Here is a 22,347-nt window from a genome sequence, read left to right as displayed (position 1 = left end):
TGTGAGAGTTGTGCCATAAAGAAAGCTGAGCGCCGAATTGATGCTTTTGAACTGTGGTGTTGGAAAAGACTCTTGAGAGTCCCTTGGACTGCAAGGAGATCCAACCAGTCCATCCTAAAGGAAATCAGTCCTGAATATTCATTGGAAGGACTGATGCTGAAGTTGAAACTCCAATACTTTGGCCACCTGATGCGAAGAACTGACTCATTGGAAAAGACCCTGATGCTGGGAAGGATTGAAGGCAGGAGGAAAAGGGGACAACAGAGGGTGAGATGGTTGGATGGCATCACCGACTCGATGGACATGAATTTGAGCAAGTTCTGGGAGTTGGTGATGGCCAGGGAAGCCTTGTGTGCTGCAGTCGATGGGGTTGACTGAGCGACTGAACTGAACTGAACAAGTAATTAATTCTCATGAGAGTATTAAACAATTAGAAATATGGGAAACATACAAACAAATACAAAAGCACTTGATGCTACTAAAGCAACAAGCTCTCAAACTTGGTTGTACATTGTAATTACCTGGGAATCTTTAAAATATATGGATGTCTATATTTTAACCTTCAAAAAACTTGATTGAACTATCAACAATCAATTGAACTGATTGATCTATAAGTTGTCTGGGCATTAGACTTTTTTAATCTCCACAGTTGATCCTAAGGTGCAGCCAAGTTTGAGAACCTCTGTGCTAAAGTAACTTTTTCAGGTCCCTTTCTCTTACCTACCTTTCCCCACCATAATTTGTGATTCATCTTCTTGCTCTTATTTCAGCTCTATGACATTTCTACCAACATAAAATTGCTACATTCCTTAATAATGAATTTTTATGAAGTTTAGTTTCCAATTCCACACATCATTAACAGGGTAGGTATATAAAAACATTAATGGAAAAATGAGCTTTTAGTCAAGGCATGCATTTGACTGGACTGAAAAATATTAAATGGATCTATCTACTCAATTATGTTATTATGGTACTACTGAAAAATATGTTGACATAAATATTCCAAAGTAATACTTGATACATCTTATACATCTCTGGATTAGCCAAATATTTCTTTAATTGGATTTTGGGTAATGGAATAGCTGCTATTTACTTGAAGTGTTCCTGTAATGGAAACAATAGAATTTGTTACCAACTCTTTTATGTGGATTGGGTGTGCGTGGGTCAAAACCAAATACAAATGAAACCTTCTCAGTTGGCAACTTGCCTGAACCTACAGGCACTAATCAGTTTGTAATGGATATTTTGAAATATTTTTGGACTTACTCAGATGTGTGAGAGACGTTATTCTATGCTGCCTAGAGTCTAAACTTGTGCAACTGTCTCTTTACTCAGGAAAATGGTTTAATTCCTCTCTACTTGTCCGAAAAATTTATATGTTGAAATCTTACCCCCCAAAGGTGATGGTTTTAGAAGGTGAGGTCTTTGGGAGGTATTTAGTTCATGAGGGTGGAGGCTCTGTGAATGGGATTAATGCTGTTAGAAAAGAGACTGCACAGAGTTCCCAAGCCCCTTCCATCATGGGATGGCACAGGCTATGAACCAGGAAGTGAACCTTCCCCAGAATGTAACCCTGCTGGTGCCTTGACCTTGGACATTCCAGCATCCAGAGCTGTGAGGAATAAATTTCTGTTGTTTTTATAAGCCACTCAATCTGTGGTATTCTGTTACAGCAGCCTGAATAGAGTAAGGCAAGAGCAATTCCTTATCAATAGACTGACCAAGAACTCCAGTTTGCTTGGGACTAAGGGGTTTCCTGAACAAACCAGGATGAGTTGGTTTACTTTAATTGGTACAGAGAAAATGAATACTTTGGGAGTATTTTAGCTGCTTGATTGAAATGATCCTTTTTTTAAAAATGAAAAAATATTCGTTTGGCTGAGTTGGATCTTAGTTGCAGCAGGTGGAATCTTTTTTGCATCATGTGTGATCTTTCACTGGGGTGTGTGGCCTCTAGTGGTGGCTTGCAGGGTCAGCAGTTGCAGAGCATGGCTCCAGAGCACGCGGGCTTTAGTAGCTGTGCCATGCGGGCTTAGTTGCTCAGCAGCACATGGGATCTTAGTTCTCTGACAGGGATCGAACCTATGTCTCCTGCCTTGCAAGGAAGATTCTTAACTACTGGACCACCAGAGAAGTCCTGAAAAATTATTCTTATGTTTTGATTTATGACTACCAAATCCTATGTAAGTGATAACAGTAAATGTAAGGTTAGTTGATTATTTTCTGGGGCTAGTATTAAAACTTTACCTTCAGCTTGTCATGTTGGTCTTAAAATATTTCTTCAAAAGATTTTGCTAGCATTGCTAAATTTCATCTTGAGAAAATAAGTATATTTTATGTCTAATATCTAGATTTAAAAAAGAGATAATGTCTAAAATAGCAGAGTGAATTGATGCTAAAGTAGAGAAAAAAAATCACTTTAAGATATGCCTTGAGACTATAGTACCTTATTAACATGAAGAAGTTCTAGTAGAATGAAATAGAAAAAGAGGACTAATATAGTCTAATATGGATCTTTTCTTGCACCCCCCAAATCATCAAAATTTGCACAGAGAGGTATTGCACAAAAATTCATTGAAGATATTATAAATTGGTTATTTTTGAAATTCTTGGAAGTAATCACACAGTAAAGATAAATTTATAGTTTTACCCCAGGGAATTAAGGTATTTCATTTAAACCAATGATACATTTTTGCAATCATGTGATTATCCTGGATTCCTTTTGCCTAATTTCAGATTGTTAAGGGTTGATTTTCTATTCTTTGGGTATTGAGAATCAGAAAATACCAATTATTTCCTTAAAGGGAAGACTAATCCAGTTTTAACACATCCCAGGTCAGAAAAAAATCAAAAGCAATCCTTTCCAAGGGAGTATGCAAACATAGAGACAAAAAGTATTCAGGGTATTGCCAATGTGTTAGATGAACATGGAACTAAATGTACTTTTAGGTTAACAACTGGACATGGAGTCTAGAGGCTCAGATCTAGATCCAACTGCAATAATCCAGTGAGTGTTTGGGTCCATGCCTTTATTGTCTGGGTCTCAGTTTATTTGTCTGTAAAGTGGGAGAGTTTGACTAGCCCATGCCTGTATAGTGCTGTGCTTAGTCAGTCACATCTGACTCTTTGTGACCCTATGGACTGTAGCCCATCAGGCTCTTCTGTCCATGGGGATTCTCCAGGCAAGAATACTAGAGTAGGTTGCCATGCCCTCCTCCAGGGGATCTTCCCAACCCAGGGATCGAAGCCAGGTCTCCTCCATTGCAGGCTGATTCTTTACCAGCCGAGTTTCTAGGGAAGGCTTCCCGGGTAGCTCAAATGGTAAAGCTCATGCCTATGGTCCAGAAAGTGAAGAGGAACTAAAAAGCCTCTTGATGAAAGTGAAAGTGGAGAGTGAAAAGGTTGGCTTAAAGCTCAACATTCAGAAAATGAAGATCATGGCATCTGGCCCCATCACTTCATGGGAAATAGATGGGGAAACAGTGGAAACAGTGTCAGACTTTATCTTTTGGGGCTCCAAAATCACTGTAGAAGGTGACTGCAGCCATGAAATTAAAAGACGCTTACTCCTTGGAAGGAAAGTTATGACCAACCTAGATAGCATATTGAAAAGCAGAGACATTACTTTGCCAACAAAGGTCCCTCTAGTCAAGGCTATGGTTTTTCCAGTGGTCATGTATGGATGTGAGAGTTGGACTGTGAAGAAAACTGAGTGCCAAAGAATTGATGCTTTTGAACTGTGGTGATGGAGAAGACTCTTGACAGTCCCTTGGACTTTAAGGAGGTCCAACCAGTCCATTCTAAAGGAAATCAGTCCTGGGTGTTCATTGGAAGGACTGATGCTGAAGCTGAAACTCCAACACTTTGGCCACCTCATGTGAAGAACTGACTCATTGGAAAAGACCCTGATGCTGGGAGGGATTGGGGGCAGGAGGAGAAGGGGATGACAGAGGATGAGATGGCTGGATGGCATCACTGACTCGATGGACATGAGTTTGGGTAAACTCCGGGAGTTGGTGATGGACAGGGAGGCCTGGCATGCTGGAATTCATGGGGTTGCAAAGAGTCGGACAGGACTGAGCGACTGAACTGATGGTCCATTGAATTGTTAATATCCTATTGTTTTCATGTATGGCCTTCTGATGATGTCTTAGTGAATATGTAGGTTTCTGTCTTCCTTTTCTCCAGTGTTGCTCCTCTGTACCAGCCTTGGACTAGCAGCTCACACAACTAAAATCTGAGAAAAAGACATCTTCTTCAGGGGCAGAGGTGCCTAGTCTGTCTTCTTTAGTCCTTACTACACCTCAACATAATATCCTGGATCCTAATGTTTGCAACTCAGATTTTGGATGAGTTGTTTCCCCTTTTAGGGTCTCAGTACCTATCTGTAATGAGGATTTTTCCCCCTGAATTTCCTTTTCTAGTTTTAACTCTCTTTTAGGCACTGAAGTTGTTCATTCATTCATGTGTGAGATAGAATAGTTTTTGGTCATCTCAGTGAGGCCTTTCTGGGCATTCCTTTCTCTATCCCTGCCCCACTCCCACTTTTCTGCTGGAAGAAGTCTAGAGATCTTGGAGAGCCTTGTGAACCGCATCTTGTCCCCAGTTGCATCGCTGCAGGTAATAATTCTGCCCAGTGTTTGCTGCAAACACCTTCAGAGCATTAAGGTCCCTGTCGCCCTTTCATGGACAATGCTCCGAGGATCCATTTTTAGGATAAAGAGGTCTTGTCAAGACAAGACTGACCTTATCTTGAGGTTTTGTCTTCCCTTATGATATTAAAAAAAAAAAAAAAAGAACACGATGCAGCTTGTGTGGAGTTTTATTGGCTATAAAACATGTACAATGGTGGGAATCGGACAACTGTGGTAGTAAAGTAGAGCTTTAAGCTCATGAACTCATACTTTAATTGAAAAAGTGCAGCAATATATGAAGATCATTATGGTGGGATTGTTACAGAGAAAAAATTTTCTGAGTTTGTTAACTCCAAGGAAACCTCTTAGAATTCACCTGGGCAAGGACTTTCCATTGAGGGGAAATAGTTTTTACAACAGGCAGAAATTTTTATTGGCCTCACTTGTACTTTCAGATCTCATTCACTTGAGAAAGAATTATTCTTCCATTGACGCTCTCCTGTGTGATGGCCTTGATCTTTGGAGCTGCAAATTAAAAAAAAAAAAAGCAACAAAGAGGTCACTGCCATGCTCTCCCCACCATCTGAACTGCACTCCTTTCCAGGCCCCTGTTCTCAGCACCCAAAGGCTCTCTAGAATGATCACTAAGCAATATGGTGGGCTCTGATGGAGTGAAAAAAGATCTTACCAAGGAAGATTTTCCTCCCACCTTCTAGGAAATGAGGGTATCTGAACAGTGTCACTTTCTAGAGGTCAAGACCTTCACCCCAAGTGTTCCTGATACAGAATCCAGTATTGGACCACAAGTGCTTGGAGGGGTCCTTTCTGCTTATATGGGCTTTTGAGCCCTTGCATCATAGATTCTATGAACGTACAGAGCCTTAAATGCCATTCTGGGGACCTCATTTTAAGATCTATAGAGTATGCCATATGAAAGATCCTGAGAAGCCAGGAATGTTTATCATGGTCACTGTTTTCAAAGATAAGATTTATTTGAATAAGTGCTTTGTTGATGCATCAATATACCAATTCTAGACCAGAGGGAAGAATTGAAACCAGTAATAGAGATCCAGGGAAAACTTTGTTAAAGTCAAGGTTCTCCAATAGTAGATTGTTCACCCTCTCCAGTAATGGGTTCCCCGACCCTGGACATGACCAAAGAGAGGCTGAAGAACCCTGTGTTGGGATCTTGCAGAGGAATGGCAATGAAGCCAGCTATTCTGTGATGGTTGCTTGGACTCTCAGTCCCTGAACCTTTAATGCCTTAGAACATTTTATCATAAACTAATCAGAAAGTGCCACCTGTCCCAGACTGTGACTTCTTAAACTTTTCTGTGAGATGTTAATTGTAATCTGAGAAAATAGGGTTCTCTAGTCAAAGGTATTTGGGAACACTGTGCTAAACAAAATAAATTTTGTTGTGGTTTCTTTCTCTTACTTTTTCTTCCTTGCAGCAGTATTTGTTCCATCTTCAATGCTGAAACATAGCCTGATTCTTCACCAAGAGGATAGTGGTACATAGTATTCCCAGCCATACCGGGCCACAGAACACATCTTTTATAATACACAGTTAAAATCTCATGGGATGCTAGTATTCAACAGAATGTAGTTTGGGAAATTATGGGACATAGTTTTTTCCTTAATTTCCTAGGAGTTTGGCCTGCAGACTCCATAACTTAATTGTTGTTCAGTCACTAAGTTGTGTCTGACTCTTTGCAATCCCATGGACTGCAGTGTGCCAGGCTCCCCTGTCCTTCATTATCTCCTAAAGTTTGTTCAGATTCATGTCCATTGAGCCCATAATTTAATAGAGATATAATAATATCACTGATTATTTTTATCTACTTTACTGCTGGCAAAGAGCTTATATATATATATATTGTTTAGGACAAAATTGAGAGCTCACTTGGTTCAGCCATATCTAATTTAAGTTGATTCAATATTCCTGGCCATTTGGCAATAAAATAAAAACTGAACAAAGAACATTCAGTAGTACACGAGAGAGTATGGTTATTGAAGGATGGATAAATGTGCTGATTCAATAAAAAAAAAGGTAGATTCAAACAATGAAAGAGTATTTTTTACCTTTGACGTTTGACTTAGATTCTTCCATTTTCCTATAAAAGTGATAAAGGCTCATTTTAGTATTAGCAACAACCATAAAAACGTCTCAAGATGAAATAACTTCCTTTGCCTGCTAGTACATTCATAGCTCTTTAATGAGGATAATTATTTGAGTTCTGTAGTTTCAAGGTCATGAGTTCATGGGAGAACCCTCCTGGACCAAAAGGCAGGGAGTACTACCTCCCACTAACCCTGGGGGCGGGAGAAATCTGCTGAGTCACCTCCATCCTTTCAGCCAGCTGCAGGCTTTGCCTCCCTGGGATCCTTTCCAGGGTCTGCCTCTGAAGTGTGAAACCCCTGGGCTTTTCAGACTGTTTTGAATTTGGTCCAATAACATTTTATTTATGTACTAAAAACATTCTAACCCTTTCTCTTGGGTCATAGAACATATGTGCCCTTTTGTGGACAGTTATACCAAAAGTAGTCAGAGATTCCAGATAAAATATCTGGACATCTCAATCTCTTATGAGTCTTTTCCTGCTGTTAGATTCCTCAATCTTTTTTTTCTTTTTTGAGCAAAAATTGGGTGCATTCCCACTGGGAAACACTGTAGCCAAACTTTCTTCATTGTTTGTTTCTAGAGATATAAAATATTAAGTGAAACTGTTGACTTCAAATCTTAGTGTCCTGGGAATAACAGTTGATGAATTCAAACTTCCTACTTAACGGAATACAACCTGATCTAAGCAGCTACAGAAGAAATTCAGCATAAGCCTTTCTTTCTCTACATGGATGATGGCCAACGGGACCATAGGGTACATGAATGCACACAAGGCTGGGTACACTTTTCATTGTCCTCCCCTGCCAGTCTTTGCCTTACCCTCCATTCTCTCCCTCCAAGAGCTGGCGGTAGGTGGCGATTTCCTTCTCTAGGTGGGTTTTGATGCCCAGGAGGACCTTGTATTCGTTGTTCTGACGCTCCAGGTCATGGCGTAGCTGCGTCAGTTCCTCCTCATAGTGGGAGATGATCTGTTGCATGTCCTGGAGCTGGCAGGAGTACCGAGACTGGGTCTCTGATAACATGTTTTCTAAAGCAGATTTCTGAAAGAAGAATGAAATTTCTTTCATCTACTGGCTGATGGCTTGGTTTAATAGCCTGCTGAGTTGGGCTTCCCTGGTGGCACAGTGGTAAAGAATCCACTTGCCAATGCAGGAGACTCAAAAGATGTGGGTTTGGTCTCTGGGTGGAGAAGATCCCCTGGAAGACGAAATGGCAACCCACTCCAGTATTCTTGCCTGAAAAATTCCACAGACAGAGGAGCCTGGTGGGCTACAGTCCATGGGCTCACAAAGAGCTGGATACAACTGAGCACGCATGCTTGCTGAGTAGTGAGAATATACCAACCACTCTGCTGGGTGTCTTGGTGGAGCTGGGGATGAGTGAGGAGGAGCTGACTTTTAGGTTTGGAGCCAGGCAACGAGGAGTCAGGACTTTCTGAATCTCATTTTTCTAGGCATAAAGCCTTTGTGTCAGGGAGTTCTGTGCAACTTAGCTGCATTCCTGTAGCATTTATTGTTGATGTAGCTTGTTTGGGAGTGAGTATACCCCACCTTGCCCTGATCTGTTCCTTACCTACTTCTGCTTATATTTTGTCTCTGGCCAGACTGAAAGGTCCTAGAAGGAAATAGTAGCTAGGACTGCTATCTTTTTGTATTTTCAGAGAAGGGTCTCAAGTAAGGGTGCCAGATAAAATAGAGGGCACCTGATTAAGTATGAATTTCAGATGAGCAATCGGTAATTTTTTTTTTAGTATAAATGTGTTCCAAATGTTCCCCCAATATTGCACAAGAACTTATACTAAAATAACACTTGTTCATCTGAATTCAAATCTCACTGCGTGTCTTCCATTTTAATTTGGTGACTCTCATAACAAACACATTGTCATTTTTGAGGAAATTCTGAAAGCTGCAAAATGAAGGAAGCAGAGAACCAAGTTCAAGTCCCTGTTCTGTTTGGATTTACCACCTACTTTTCTAGCGCACATAACTTTAATCTTAAAGAGACATTCATAGCTAATAAAGCGCCCTGCACTTCAGGGCTGCTAACGTCCAGGAGGCCCTTCATGCTGCCTGGCTATTACCCAACATGTCCCTGGTCTCGTCACTTTCTTGTTCTCCCAAAGGGATATTTTGTCCCTTCTTTTCTGTCTGCAAACCCCTCTTCTCCCTGTCCTTTCTCTTAGCCCATGACCTTGCTTCTTCTGTTGCCAAGGATATGAAAGCCCTCAGGGGAGGGCTCCCACCAGCTCCACCAGCTTCCGCCCACAGACATGAGTCTGTGTCGACACTCATTCCCCTCCTGTTATGAGGGGAATAACCGTCCCTGTCTGTGCCACGATTATTTCAGCAATTACCTACCGTCTTGCAACATGAATGCTTTCCTCTCTCCTAGATTATTCCCACCAGCTTTCACATAGAATCTCTTCCACCTTAAAATTTGTTCTCTCAAGCCCATAACTACCTTCAGCGATCAGCCAATTTCTTTGCTCACCTTTGCTTACTGCAGAGCTCCTCAAAGAGTTGTCTATACCCTCTGTTTCAAATTTCCCTTGACTTCCCTCTAAGGGTCAAGGGGAATAACCCTAGGGCCTCCTCTTCTCTCCTTTCTTCTTCCTTCTGTTGACTCACTGCATCCATGTTGGCTTCCTGGCTGTTCCTCCAACCTGTCTGACACACCCGTGCCTCATAGCTTGTGCATTTGCTATTCCCTCCACCTGGAACTCCCTCCCCATAGCCATGTAAAGCATCTTCGTATCACTTTGAGGGTTTTGCTCAACTCTTACCTTAACAGTAAAGCTTCTCCCAACTACCTGGTTTTAAAATGATAGCTCTTCTCCTGGCAAGCCTAACCTCTCCCTCATGTTTCATTTCTTTGCAGCATTTTCCTCCATCTGGCATATTATTTATTTTGATGATTTGTGCCTTTATTGTCTGTCGTCTACAGTAGTATACAAAGTCCCTTATTATCAAATCCTCAGTTACTTAGAATAGTGTCAGGTAGTAGAAAGCATGAAACTGGATGTAAATGTCAAGCTGACCTTGCAGGGTTGTTGTGAAATATCTAATGCTAAAATGTTCTGAAAGCTACAAAACTATTTAGATAATTTTAAAATATAGTAATTTATTTGTATTTAAATAATATAAAATACTGTAATTATTTCTGTGTTCATTATCATCACCTTGACAGTGTGCATTTTAAATGGCTGTCCATCGTCACTGATTCTTAAAATGTGACAGTAATTTACCAGGTGCAACAAAATGAACTAATTATTTCTCCTCAAGACTGAGAGCAGAGTAGCACTGGGGAATGGTATTGATGAATGATTAGAAGATTCTGATAGGCTAAGAAGGAAATTCAATGATAGATTTTATTTAATGAATTTTAAGTGCTTATAACACTCCTAGAAGCATTTTTACTGAAAACCATGAAGATCAAAGAAATGACTTAGACACATGAACTTACTGTTCCCTGGGTATAAGACTGTTCACTGTATAAGACACATACACAATAATAGAGCAGCACTTTGGAGTCAGCCAAGCCTGGATTTGCTACTTACTCATGTCAGCACCAGAATTTCTCTTTCTTGGAACTGGGATGGGGCAGCATGGTTGTAAGGGGGAGAGCACTGATAGGGGTTTTAAGAGTGTAGAACTGCCCACCCCACCCCCACCCCCACCCCACACCACCGTGTGGCTTCACCACTGGCCACTTATTAACTGTGTGACCCTGGTCAATTCACTTAACTGTTTGGGGCTTTGGTGCCCTTATCTCCAAAATGGGGACACCAGACCTATCTGGAAAGGTTAATGTGAGGATTGATGACATTGAATGCAATGAATGTGGCACAGCACGGACACCTCAATAAATGATAGCTCTTATCATCCTCATTGTGGACAATTTGGATGGAAAGTGGGAGTTTGGATGGAGAAGTGCCCCAAGGGAGTTGGAGAGACAGGCCCCGGAGAGAAGAAGGTTTTGTGGAGGAGGTGGTACCTGACCTAAGATGTTTCCAGCTCAAACTCACCTTGCTGCACTGTGCCTGCAGGTCAATCTCCAGGGCCTGGAAAGTGCGCTTCAGTTCGTGAAGGTCACTTTGGCTGCTCTGCACACCTGTTGGACTGGCCGCTTCCTGGGCCACGGCTGCTGACTGTGAGACCACGAAAAGAAGAGAGGCATTGGCATTGGGACCACTTGTAAGTGGAAACTTTGGGAAGTTTGGGCATCTTTCTTTTACCTGCTCTTTATACCAAGTGTCCAAGTCTTGATGCTTCTTTTTAATTATAAACTCATATTTCTGCCTCATATCCTCTAGGACCTTAATCAGATCTTCTCCCGGGGTTGTATCCACCTTCACGTTGACCTTGAAGTCATTTGGCACACGGTGTTCCTCCACTTCCTGTTTAACCACAGAGAGAAAAAATGAATCAGTTTTGACAATCAGAAGGCCAGAAGTATGTTGATGGGCAGCAGTACACAGATCTTTTAAAAATTCAGCTTATGTGTTTGCCACTCCTCCATCGGCTTGGTTTGGTTTCTCAGTTATTATTTGTTGATGACAAAACATATATATGGGGAAAAAAGCATATTTTTAGCCACACCACACTGCATGTTGGATCTTAATTCCCTGAACAGGGATTGAACCCAGGGCCCCTGCAGTGGAAGAAGTGAGGAGTCTTAGTCAACGGACTTGCAGGGAAGCCCCTCTCTTATAATTTTATGAAGTAAAAATAGCACTGGACAGGTAGTCAAATGGCCCCTGTGATTACTGACTTAATCCCTGGTTGAAAACATTTTACAAGGAATTTTGCTTACATAGAGTGTGAAGTACTCTTCAACAAGTGTTCATGAGTGAAATGATGACACAATGAAACACTTGAACATTTCAGGTTATAGGCCAAAGCTTTGGGGCAGCAGTTCAGTAACCCAAAGCCAAATGGTGTAGAGACTTTCCAAATCTTGTCAGTGTATTATGACTCTGTAGGGATGATGCCCATGAGGTATCATGAAACCAAGAAACTATAGGAAAGGTTTAATTTACAATCATGTCTAACCAGCTGTGCAGAAGGCAAGGTTCTTTGATAAGCAGTTTTGTTTGCCTAAAATGGGGATTTTTTTTTTTTCTATCTTTTCATCAGAGTCTTGGGGATTTTAGATGGATGCTAACTTTTAAAGTCAGTTAAATGCTTTTGGCAATTGAGACTCAATTTTTGCCAATAGTTATATCAAATATATAGTAACTGTAACTACGAGTTACTATAGAATATAACTATATTGAATATAATCTGGATCCGTGGAAGTCTATTCTGTTGTTCTCCAACTTGCTGCACATTGGGTTAATGAAAGAAGTTTGATCCTACACATTTCTTTTTCTCTCATCATATTAATAAACAGGTCTAGATAAATGCTGTATATTAACAAAATTGTTGACTGATGTCATAGTTAATTGGAATTGTGTTTTAGCTGTTGTATTTGACACCAGGGTAAATAACTGTGAACACAGAAAAATTAGATATGTATGTGGTTCCTTATGATTATTTAGGTTGAAGACCATAGAGCTGGCATCCAGGTGGTGGTTTCTTCTGGAGCAACTGAGTCCCCTGAAATGCGTAGACTAAGAGCTGTACTGGTACCTGGAGATCCTGGGAGTCCTACCTGCTCATGACGCTTCTTCATGAGGATGAGCTCTTTCCTCATCCCCTCAACCTCCTGTTCTAGGTCTGTGGTGACAATGGTCAGATCATCCAAGGTCTTTCGGAGACCTTCAACTTCAATTTCTAAGTCTTTCTTGAAGGAGTGTTCATTTTCATACCTTTGGTTAGAAGGAAGAGAACAGAACACTTGTTATTGGAAGGATTCACCTTAGTTTTAGGCTGAACTTCTTACTTTTTACATTTCATGCAGGTTTTTCTATGATGGTGATCCAATATTATTTTTTTCATTAGAGAGAATGGCATAATAAACAGCCATATGTCCATCACTTAGATTTAGCAGCTATTAACATTTTGCTATATTAATTTCATCTATATTCTATCTTGTATTTTAAAGTAAATTATAGACATTATGTCCTTTCAACCCCTAAATACTTCAGAATGTATCTTTTAAGAAAAGAGAGTTTTCTAAATAAGCATAGTAACATAAAAATCAATAGGTTTTTAATATCATCTAACAACAGACTGGTTCCAAATAGGAAAAGGAGCACGTCAAGGCTGTATATTGTTGCCCTCCTTATTTAACTTATATGCAGAGTACATCATGAGAAACACTGGGCTTGAAGAAGCACAAGCTGGAATGAAGATTGCCGGGAGAAATCTCAATAACCTCAGATATGCAGATGACACCACCCTTATGGCAGAAAGTGAAGAGGAACTAAAAAACGTCTTGATGAAGGTGAAGGAGGAGAGTGAAAAAGTTGGCTTAAAACTCAACATTCAGAAAATGAAGATCGTGGCATCTGGTCCCATCACTTCATGGGAAATAGATGGGGAAACAGTGGAAACAGTGTCAGACTTTATTTTTGGGGGCTCCAAAATCACTGCAGATGGTGACTGCAGCCATGAAATTAAAAGACGCTTACTCTTTGGAAGAAAAGTTATGACCAACCTAGATAGCATATTCAAAAGCAGAGACATTACTTTGCCAACAAAGGTCCATCTAGTCAAGCCTATGGTTTTTCCTGTGGTCATGTATGGATGTGAGAGTTGGACTGTGAAGAAAGCTGAGTGCCGAAGAATTGATGCTTTTGAACTGTGGTGTTGGAGAAGACTCTTGAGAGTCCCTTGGACTGCAAGGAGACCCATTCTGAAGGAGATCAGCCCTGGGATTTCTTTGGAAGGAATGATGCTAAAGCTGAAACTCCAGTACTTTGGCTGCCTCATGCGAAGAGTTGACTCATTGGAAAAGACTCTGATGCTGGGAGGGACTGGGGGCAAGAGGAGAAGGGGACGCCAGAGGATGAGATGGCTGGATGGCATCACCGACTCGATGGACGTCTGAGTGAACTCCGGGAGTTGGTGATGGACAGGGAGGCCTGGCGTGCTGCGATTCATGGGGTCGCAAAGAGTTGGACACGACTGAGCAACTGAACTGAACTGAACTGAAGGGTTTGTATTCAAATTTCCCCATACCAAAAAGTGTATTTTATATCTGATTTGTTTAAACTAGGGTCCAGACAGATCTGTCTGGACCCTAGTGACTGAAGCGACTTAGCAGCAGCAGCAGCTGCATGCCTTTTTATTATAGCTTAGTAAGATTTTACACATGGGTAATGGTGAGATACGTATTCTTTCTGCAAAACAGAAACAGGAGCAAGAACAATTCCCAAAACCAAACCAACCCTTGTCCCCTCCCCCCACCCACCACAACACTGTGAAAAAGGAACTTACTTAAGGCTGAAGTCATCCACTGCCATCCTGGCGTTGTCAATGAGAAGGATGATCTGAGCGTTGTTCACCTTGCCATCTGCTATCTGTAAAGCACACACCAAGAGTCACTTCAGTCACATGCAAATCCACAGGACAGCTGCATTTCTGCCCAGTTCCTGAGAATCTGACTTAACAGCAGATAAGGCTTTATTTTCTAGCAGTGGAATAATGAGCAGTCAAGTCAATTAATATTTATTGAGCACTTACTAAATGCAAAGCACAAGAGTGGTTTTGTAGTAAGGGTATGGTCTGCAGTCACTTTCACTGTCTTTTTTTATATTGGCTTTTGATAGGATTGATGCAACTGCTCAAAGAATGATATAGGCGGGGGAAGGAGAGTAATTGTGGAAAATGCCTTTTAACTATATAGTAAGAGCCACACAAAGTGAAAGTGAAAGTCGCTCAGTCGTGTCTGACTTGGTTTTTACGACTTGTTTTTGTTTTGTCCGACTTGTTTTTTGACAAGGCTATGGTTTTTCCAGTAGTCATATATGGATGTGAGAGATGGACTATAAAGAAAGCTGAGCACCAAAGAATTGATGCTTTTGAACTGTGGTGTTGGAGAAGACTCTTGAGAGTCCCTTGGACTGCAAGGAGATCCAACCAGTCAATCCTAAAGGAAATCAGTCCTGGATATTCATTGGAAGGGCTGATGTTGAAGCTGAAACTCCAATAATTTGGCCACCTGATGTGAAGAGGTGGCTCATTTGAAATAAGACCCTGATGCTGGGAAAGACTGAAGGCAGGAGGAGAAGGGGACAACAGAGGAAGAGATGGTTGGATGGCATCACTGACTCAATGGACATGAGTTTGAGCAAGCTCTGGGAGTTGGTGATGACCAGGGAAGCCTGGTGTGCTGCAGTTCAAGGGGTCACAAAGAGTCAGACACAACTAAGTGAATGAACTGAATTAACCATAATTATTTTTTGCCTTAAATGACCATAGGCATATGCATAACTTATAGGTATGTATATGTGTTTGTAAATTATTCAATGATGAGAATGCCCCAGTTGTAGCTATTAAAATATTAACTGAAAGGGGAGAAGGATGAGTTGGGAATTTGGGATTAACAGATACACACTGCTGCTGCTGCTGCTAAGTTGCTTCAGTCATGTCCGACTCTGTGCGACCCCATAGACGGCAGCCCACCAGGCTTCCCCGTCCCTGGGATTCTCCAGGCAAGAACACTGGAGTGGGTTGCCATTTCCTTCTCCAGTGCATGAAAGTGAAAAGTGAAAGTGAAGTTGCTCAGTCGTGCCTGACTCTAGCGACCCCATGGACTGCAGCCCACCAGGCTCCTCCGTCCATGGGACTTTCCAGGCAAAAGTACTGGAGTGGGGTGCCATTGCCTTCTCCAGAGATACACACTACTATATATTAAATAAATAACAAAGAGCAACTGTTTTGCATGGGCTTCCCTGGTGGGTCAGATGGTAAAGAATCTGCCTGCAATGCAGGAGACACAGGTTTGATTCTTGGGCCAGGAAGATCCTGTGGAGACAGGAGTGGCAACCCACTCCAATATTCTTGCCTAGAGAATTCTATGGACAGAGGAGTCTGGTGGGCTACAATCCATGGATCGCAAAGGTCAGACATGATTGAGCAACTATGTCACACACACCCACACACTGTATAGCATAGGGAACTATATTCAATTTCTTGTAATAACTTATAATGGAAAAGAATCTGAAAAAGGATATATATATATATATAAAACTGAATCATTGTGCTGTACACTTGAAACATTGTATATCAGCTGCTGCTGCTAAGTAGCTTCAGTCAAAAACAAAAAATTAAAAATATTAACTGAAATAATTCTCTACCATAAATTAAGTAGATTAATAAACTTCATGTTAAAACTTTAACTTTGTAACTGCCTCTAGTTAAAGACTTTCACTAGATGTGTATATATTTTTTATTTAAAAATAGAATTATTGTTGAAGTATCCACCTGAGAAATTGAGTATATAAATGTTTGATTTGTAAATACTTCTGCTGCTGCTAAGTCGCTTCAGTCATGTCCAACTCTGTGCGACCCCATAGACATAGACGGCAGCCCACCAGACTCCACTGTCCCTGGGATTCTCCAGGCAAGAACACTGGAGTGGGTTGCCATTTCCTTCTCCAATGCATGAAAGAGAAAAGTGAAAGGGAAGTCGCTCAGTAGTGTCCGACTCTTTGTGACCCCATGGACTGCAGCCCACCAGGCTCCTCTGTCCACGGGATTTGCCAGGCAAGAGTACTGGAGTGGGGTGCCATTGCCTAGGTAGTTGTAATCAGAGAAATACACATATCAGAGAAATAATATATGACACTCAATTTTAATGTATGTCATTGTCTTGGGGAAAATTGGATGGAAGATATCTCAATGTCAAAAGTATACTACTTTTGTACCAAGCATTGCGCTGAACTGGGAACCAGCAGATTTTCCTTTTATTTCCTGTTACTGACCATTGGTGTGAACTTGGGTCAGTTACCCAACTCTGTGGACTTCAGTTCCATCAACGCTGTTTACAAATAAGGAGCTTGTACTGAAAACAAGTGACCTTGGGGGTCCTAGCTCCAAACTTCTGTAACTTACTTGGAGCCAAAGAATCTGTGATATTCCCATCGTATTTATGCAGATAGTTGCTTTAATTAGAGAGGATTTTCTTAGGACAAACTTATGCTTTGACACAAAGACACCTTTCAAAAATCTGGCCCTGTTCAAAGTTCCACTGATTACTTGGAATTTTGTGTCATGAATACACAATAGCACGATTCAGAGGTGTTCAGAACACTGGGTCTGGAACTCCCAGAGCAGGGCCTGGGGTCCTGCTCCAGCACCTACCTTCTGAGTGAGCTCTGCCAAGTCTTGGCTTCTTCATCCATAAAATGGCAATAATAACAACCACAGAGTTATGAGAATTAGATTAGAAGAGATTAAATAAAATAATGTAAAATAGCATTTCTGGGCACAGTCTAGACACTCTGAAAACAATCAGTTGAAGCTAAATTAGTTCAGAAAAATGTAAAGAAAATTTAATTTTCTTTTAAAAAGGCTAGCACTTTTGTAATTAGAGCCAGTGTCTGCACTGGATAAATCCTAAGGTTTAAATGTTGAGATGCTGTTCATGATGGGAGATAACCAGACTGGCTGCCCATGCCCAACTTCTTAATTCCCTTAGTGGATTCCAAATGGTATCATGACAACTTCCATGGGTCTGAAAAGGGATTCTGTAGATATTTCCTTGTCTTTCCTCTACAGTGCTGCTTAGCGATTTTTTACCAATTTTTCCCCTCCATCTGTTTAGTCTTTGCATGATCTAAGCTCATGGGAGATGAAAAGTAACTCCATCCAAAATGGCCTGGGGATCCCTGCAGTTAGCCTCAGCTGTTCCCTGAGGTTTTGCTTGACATTCAGAGAATCCATGCCCTGTACACTCCATGAAATCAGAAAATAAAACATACCACCTGTGTTGGAAACACCACAGTTTTCCAATGAAGTACCTTATGTATAATATACTTTTAATTGGAAGACCATGGAGTAATCATTAAGAACATCACTTCCATATAGAATGGATAAACAATATTCTGTGTTATACAGAATGTATAGTGCATGGAACTATATCCAATATTATGTGATAAACCATAATGGAAAATAATATTAAAAAAAAAGAAGTTGCCTCAGTCATGTCCAACTCTTTGTGACCCCATGGACAGTAGCCCACCAGGCTTCTCTGTATATGGGATTCTCCAAGCAAGAACACTGGAGTGGGTTGCCATGCCCTCCTCCAGAGTATCTTCCCAACCCAGGGATCAAACCCACGTCTCTTATGTCTCCTGCATTGGCAGTCGGGTTCTTACCACTAGTACCACCTGGGATATCTATACATCTACATATAAATATATATAAAACTGATCTACTTTGTTGCACAGCAGAAATTAACACAACATTGTAAATCAACTCTATTTCAATTAAAAAATAATGCCACTTTCTCTATACTGATATAGATATTAAGTTTGAGACAAAGGTGAATTTATTTCACAGAAGTATACTGATGTTGCTTCGTTAGTTGTGACAAATGTGCCATGGTGATGGAAGATTTTAATGATGAGGGGAGCTGGGTGATTTATGGAAAGTTTCTGTACCATGTAAATCTAAAAATACTCCACATGAAAAGTTTATTTCAAATAATAAGAAGGATGCAAAGCAGTGTGTATAGTTAAAAAAATCATCTGTGAACTTATTTGGTTTTTCTGAATTAAATTATAATTTATCCATGCCAAAACCCACATCAAAAGTCTGATTTCCCCAGGTAGCATTCTTATAGTACATGAGTTGATATAGAAAAAATTTAAAAACCGAAACTATTTCTTCCTCATTGGGTTACCTGATACAATATTATGATACAACCACTATTTCTGAGCCATCCTTCACAGTAATGAATGAACAAGAATGGGTTGAGAAATAATATATGAGGCATAGGTATTGCATTGTGTTGTAATTAATCACCTGGATTCTCCCCAAGGACCTGAGTTCATTCTTTTAGAATTATCTAGTTTGTGTATTAGTGTAGCCTCATTGCTTCAGGGTGTGTAATCTACTAGGGAGAAGAGAACAGAACTTGTGACTGTAAACCAATGAGCCAAATATAGTACTATTGAGAGCCATTCTGCACCTTAGTATTTGTATGACGATGTCCAACTCTGTGTTTCAAAGGAATGGATTAATTTTTGAAATCATTTTCTTTTCTTTCTTTCTTTTTCTTTTTGGCCATTAGGTTTGTGAGATCTTAGTTTCCTGACCTGGGATTGAACCCAGGCCCACAGCAGTGAAAGCATCAAGTCCTAACCACTAGTACCAGGGAATTCCTGAAATGTTTTCTTACAGACTTTTGGAGGAACATTTAACATCCCTAAAGTGGGGGTGTTGTTCAATCACTAAGTCATACCTGACTCCTTGTGACCCCATGGACTGCAGCACGCCAGGCTCTCCTGTCCTTCACTATCTCCTGGAGTTTGCTCAGATTCGTGTCCATTGAGTTGGTGATTACAAAGTGGGGGTGGGAGAGAACTATATCTGCTCAGAACATTTCATGAGTCTTGAAAGGCCCAGGAAGGGGTAAGTCCTGGGCATGGTGGGACTTCTTTGGGCCTCTGTTTTGTCACCTATAAACAGGGGAGGTCTGATAGAGCATCTGAACTTCAAATAGCTGTTTTCTTCAAACACAGAGAAAAACAACTGAAGTAAGAAATCCAGAAATGAATATAATTTGAAGCTGAAGGAGCTTCCTATTTAGTGTCAGAACCAAGAACCTGGGGTTTCCTGGAGGGTGGGCCAGCCACCCACTCCTTGTAATTGTCCCCACTCACTTTTCTCAATTCTGTTCCAAAGAATTTAGGCACCCACTTGGCCTCAGTCTCCTCACCCATAGACTGGGGATAAAAACACCTGCTTCACAGAATGAGATAATGGGTATGAAATACGTGTTGTATGATTAAGAGTACAAATGGAATGCACTATCTTTATTAACAAATAGCATCATTTTTGATGAGGCAGACTGGCCAGCACCACACTATGTGGAAATGATGAGGCCATTAGAAACAGACCTAGGTTAGAATCCCAGCCCTAGCTCTTCCTGGTGGCTTTGGATGGCTGCTTCACTTCTCTGAGCTTCAATTTCTTTCCAGGGTTGTGGTGAGAAATAAATCAGATGATACAGAATATTTCCATCATTGCAGAAAGCTCTTGGACCATGCTGATGAGTGTATTCGGTACCTGACATGATGCCTGGCATATAATAATTGCTCAGTAAATTTTTCCATCCCCTTTCCTCCCTCTTTCTGCTGTCGGCTGATGCATTATTTGACCAGGTCTAACCTCACGTTTCTTTTGGGAGTTATGTTCTTAGCTCCCCATTTGAAAAAACTTTTGTCCTCTCCATTCTAAAACCAAAGCAACTTTATTAATAAAAACAGTATGGTAAGGTTTGTTGAGTCACCTTGTTTTTTTTGGTAAAGACAACCATGTACTATATAGTTAAGACAATTACACAGTCAGCTGTTAGGTTGATTATTCAATAATTAGGGTTCATTATAAGGACAGATTTCTATTATCTTGATTCAAGCAGGGACAACTGAATGTTGAGAAATAGTATCATAGAAATGTTGGAAACCCTTGATGCTCTTTCTAGGATAGGTTCAATCATGATCTTACAGGAAATTTTCTGGTATTGCTTTACTTAGGAGAATTTACATAGCTTTAAAACATAACATAGATGACTGGATTCCCTGTACTTCTAGCCAATGTTATGAAACATCCCATAAGGTATAATGGTGTAGGAAATGGAAGCCCACTCCTGTATTCTGGCCTGGAAAATCCCATGGGCAGAGGAGCCTGGTGGACTACAGTCATAGGGTCAAAAAGAGCTGGACACTACTGAGTGACTGAGCGGAAGGTATGTATAAAGTTAGGTTTTTAAATGTTTGGTTTAAAAGCTATTCATTTTTTGAAGAAGTCTCCATAATCCATCCTAACTCTAAAATTCTAAAAATCAGACCCATTTTTATTATTTTTTTCCCTAGCAAGATGCCATTTTTCAGAACTGTGAGTGGCTAGAATTCAGAACTTCTGGCAGTCCCCAGGAGGAAGCATCCAGGGAAATCACAAAGATGTATCTGCTAGTGGAGTGACAGCTTTTACGTGTGATCTCCAGAATAGTACAACTCAGCCTTTTTTTGAAGGGTAATCACACTGTTGTCAGGACTTTGAGGTGGAGCAGAACTGATGTAATGAGACGTAAATGCTCTCTTGTGCCTTGCGCACTGAGCGTGAGGAATGAAGACCAGCCCTGATCATTACAATTATGTTGTCAGATCGTAAGTGGTACCAGACAGCACCTGCTTTCCTTCCATTTTTTCTATATAATTCATGTACAGAAGATTAAATATACAAAACAGACTTTCTGACTCCATATTTAAGGTATGATAAGAAAACGTCCTTGGGCTTCCCAGGTGGCACTGGTGATAAAGAACCCGCCTGCCCATGCAAGAGACATAAGAGACAGGGATTTGATCCCTGGCTGGGAAGATGCCCTGGAGAAGGAAATGGCAAACCATTCCAGTACTTTTGCCTAGAGAATCTCAAGGACAGAGGAGTCCATTGGGCTACGGTCCACAGGGTTGCAATGAGTTGGACATGACTGAAGCAACTCAACATGCACAAGAAAATATCCTTGGGTTTCCCTGGTGGCTTAGTGATAAAGAATCTGCTTGCCAATGCAGGAGATGTGGGTTCGATCCCTGATCCAGGAAGATCCCACATGCCACCTAAGCCTGTCACAACTGTTGAGCCTGTGTTCTGGAGCCCGGGAGCTGCAATTACTGAAGCCTGCATGCCCTAGAGCTCATGCTCACCAACAAGAGAAGCCCCCGTACCACAGCTAGAGAGAAGCCCCCGCTCTCCACAACTAGAGAAAAGCTCAGGACTTCATCAACAAAGACCCAGCACAGCAATAAATAAGTAAAAGAAAAAACTCTTTACCATCTGAGCCACTAGGGAAAAGAAAGAAAATATCCTTGAATACTTTTGTTTGTGATTATTTTAAGCTCTTTTCATCATTTTCCAGGAAGTTATCTTTTCTACTGATTTCTCCTCTCATGGGTCTCCTGGAAATGCAGTCCCCTCTTGAGTTCCAGGGTTACCCAGGATCTTACCTGCTCCTGCAGGTGGCTGATGCTTTCCTCATATTGGGAGTAGTCTTGCTTATTGCCTGAATCTCTTTGCTGATGCCACTTTAGGATGCAGCTTTCTAGTTTCACGTTGGCCTCCTCCAGGGCACGCACCTTTTCCAGGTAGGTGGCCAGGCGGTCATTAAGGTTCTGCATCATCTCCTTCCCATTTCCGCCTAGGAGGGAGCTGCCTCTTCCAGACCTCCAAGACCCTTCAGGGAGTGGACAGCTCGGTGAGGAGAAGGAAAGCGAGATGCGAACACCCCCGGCACCACCATGGACACTGGGAGCCCGGGGGAAGCTCCCTGGCCGGCCCCAGCTGCCTCCTGTGGCATAGAGGGAACCTGAGCGCTTCTGGCTGAAGCTCTGGTTGGAATTCATGGTCCCATCTGTGTCTGGGGCAGGACTGGGCTCTGGTCCACTCCCTGGCACCACAAAACTGAGCCGCCCCAGAC

General features: G+C 41.3%; 1 protein-coding gene and 1 long non-coding RNA gene across 2 annotated transcripts in view; one reads left to right on the top strand and one right to left on the bottom strand.

The window, feature by feature from the left end:
• The window catches only part of LOC129649011 (uncharacterized), a 21,348-nt gene extending 8,705 nt beyond the window's left edge, over positions 1 to 12,643 (top strand). The window contains exons 2-4 of the long non-coding RNA XR_008712936.1: positions 10,805 to 10,952; positions 11,072 to 11,210; positions 12,299 to 12,643. This is a non-coding gene — a long non-coding RNA (uncharacterized LOC129649011). The remainder of the gene's footprint in view (positions 1 to 10,804; positions 10,953 to 11,071; positions 11,211 to 12,298) is intronic.
• On the bottom strand, positions 4,809 to 22,347 carry KRT23 (keratin 23). The gene is made up of 8 exons (XM_055575922.1): positions 21,878 to 22,347; positions 14,142 to 14,224; positions 12,412 to 12,568; positions 10,994 to 11,155; positions 10,784 to 10,906; positions 7,579 to 7,799; positions 6,720 to 6,751; positions 4,809 to 5,159 (listed from the first exon to the last, which is right to left on the bottom strand). Exons 1-8 carry the CDS (start codon positions 22,271 to 22,273, stop codon positions 5,086 to 5,088), a joined length of 1,248 nt encoding a protein of 415 aa, XP_055431897.1. The 5' UTR covers positions 22,274 to 22,347; the 3' UTR covers positions 4,809 to 5,085.

This window comes from Bubalus kerabau, chromosome 4 (assembly GCF_029407905.1).
Source record: "Bubalus kerabau isolate K-KA32 ecotype Philippines breed swamp buffalo chromosome 4, PCC_UOA_SB_1v2, whole genome shotgun sequence".
In the NCBI taxonomy this organism is placed as follows: Eukaryota; Metazoa; Chordata; class Mammalia; order Artiodactyla; family Bovidae; genus Bubalus; species Bubalus kerabau.
The sequence above is the reverse complement of the archived record's forward strand: the minus strand, read 5'-3'. Positions and strand labels throughout refer to the sequence as shown.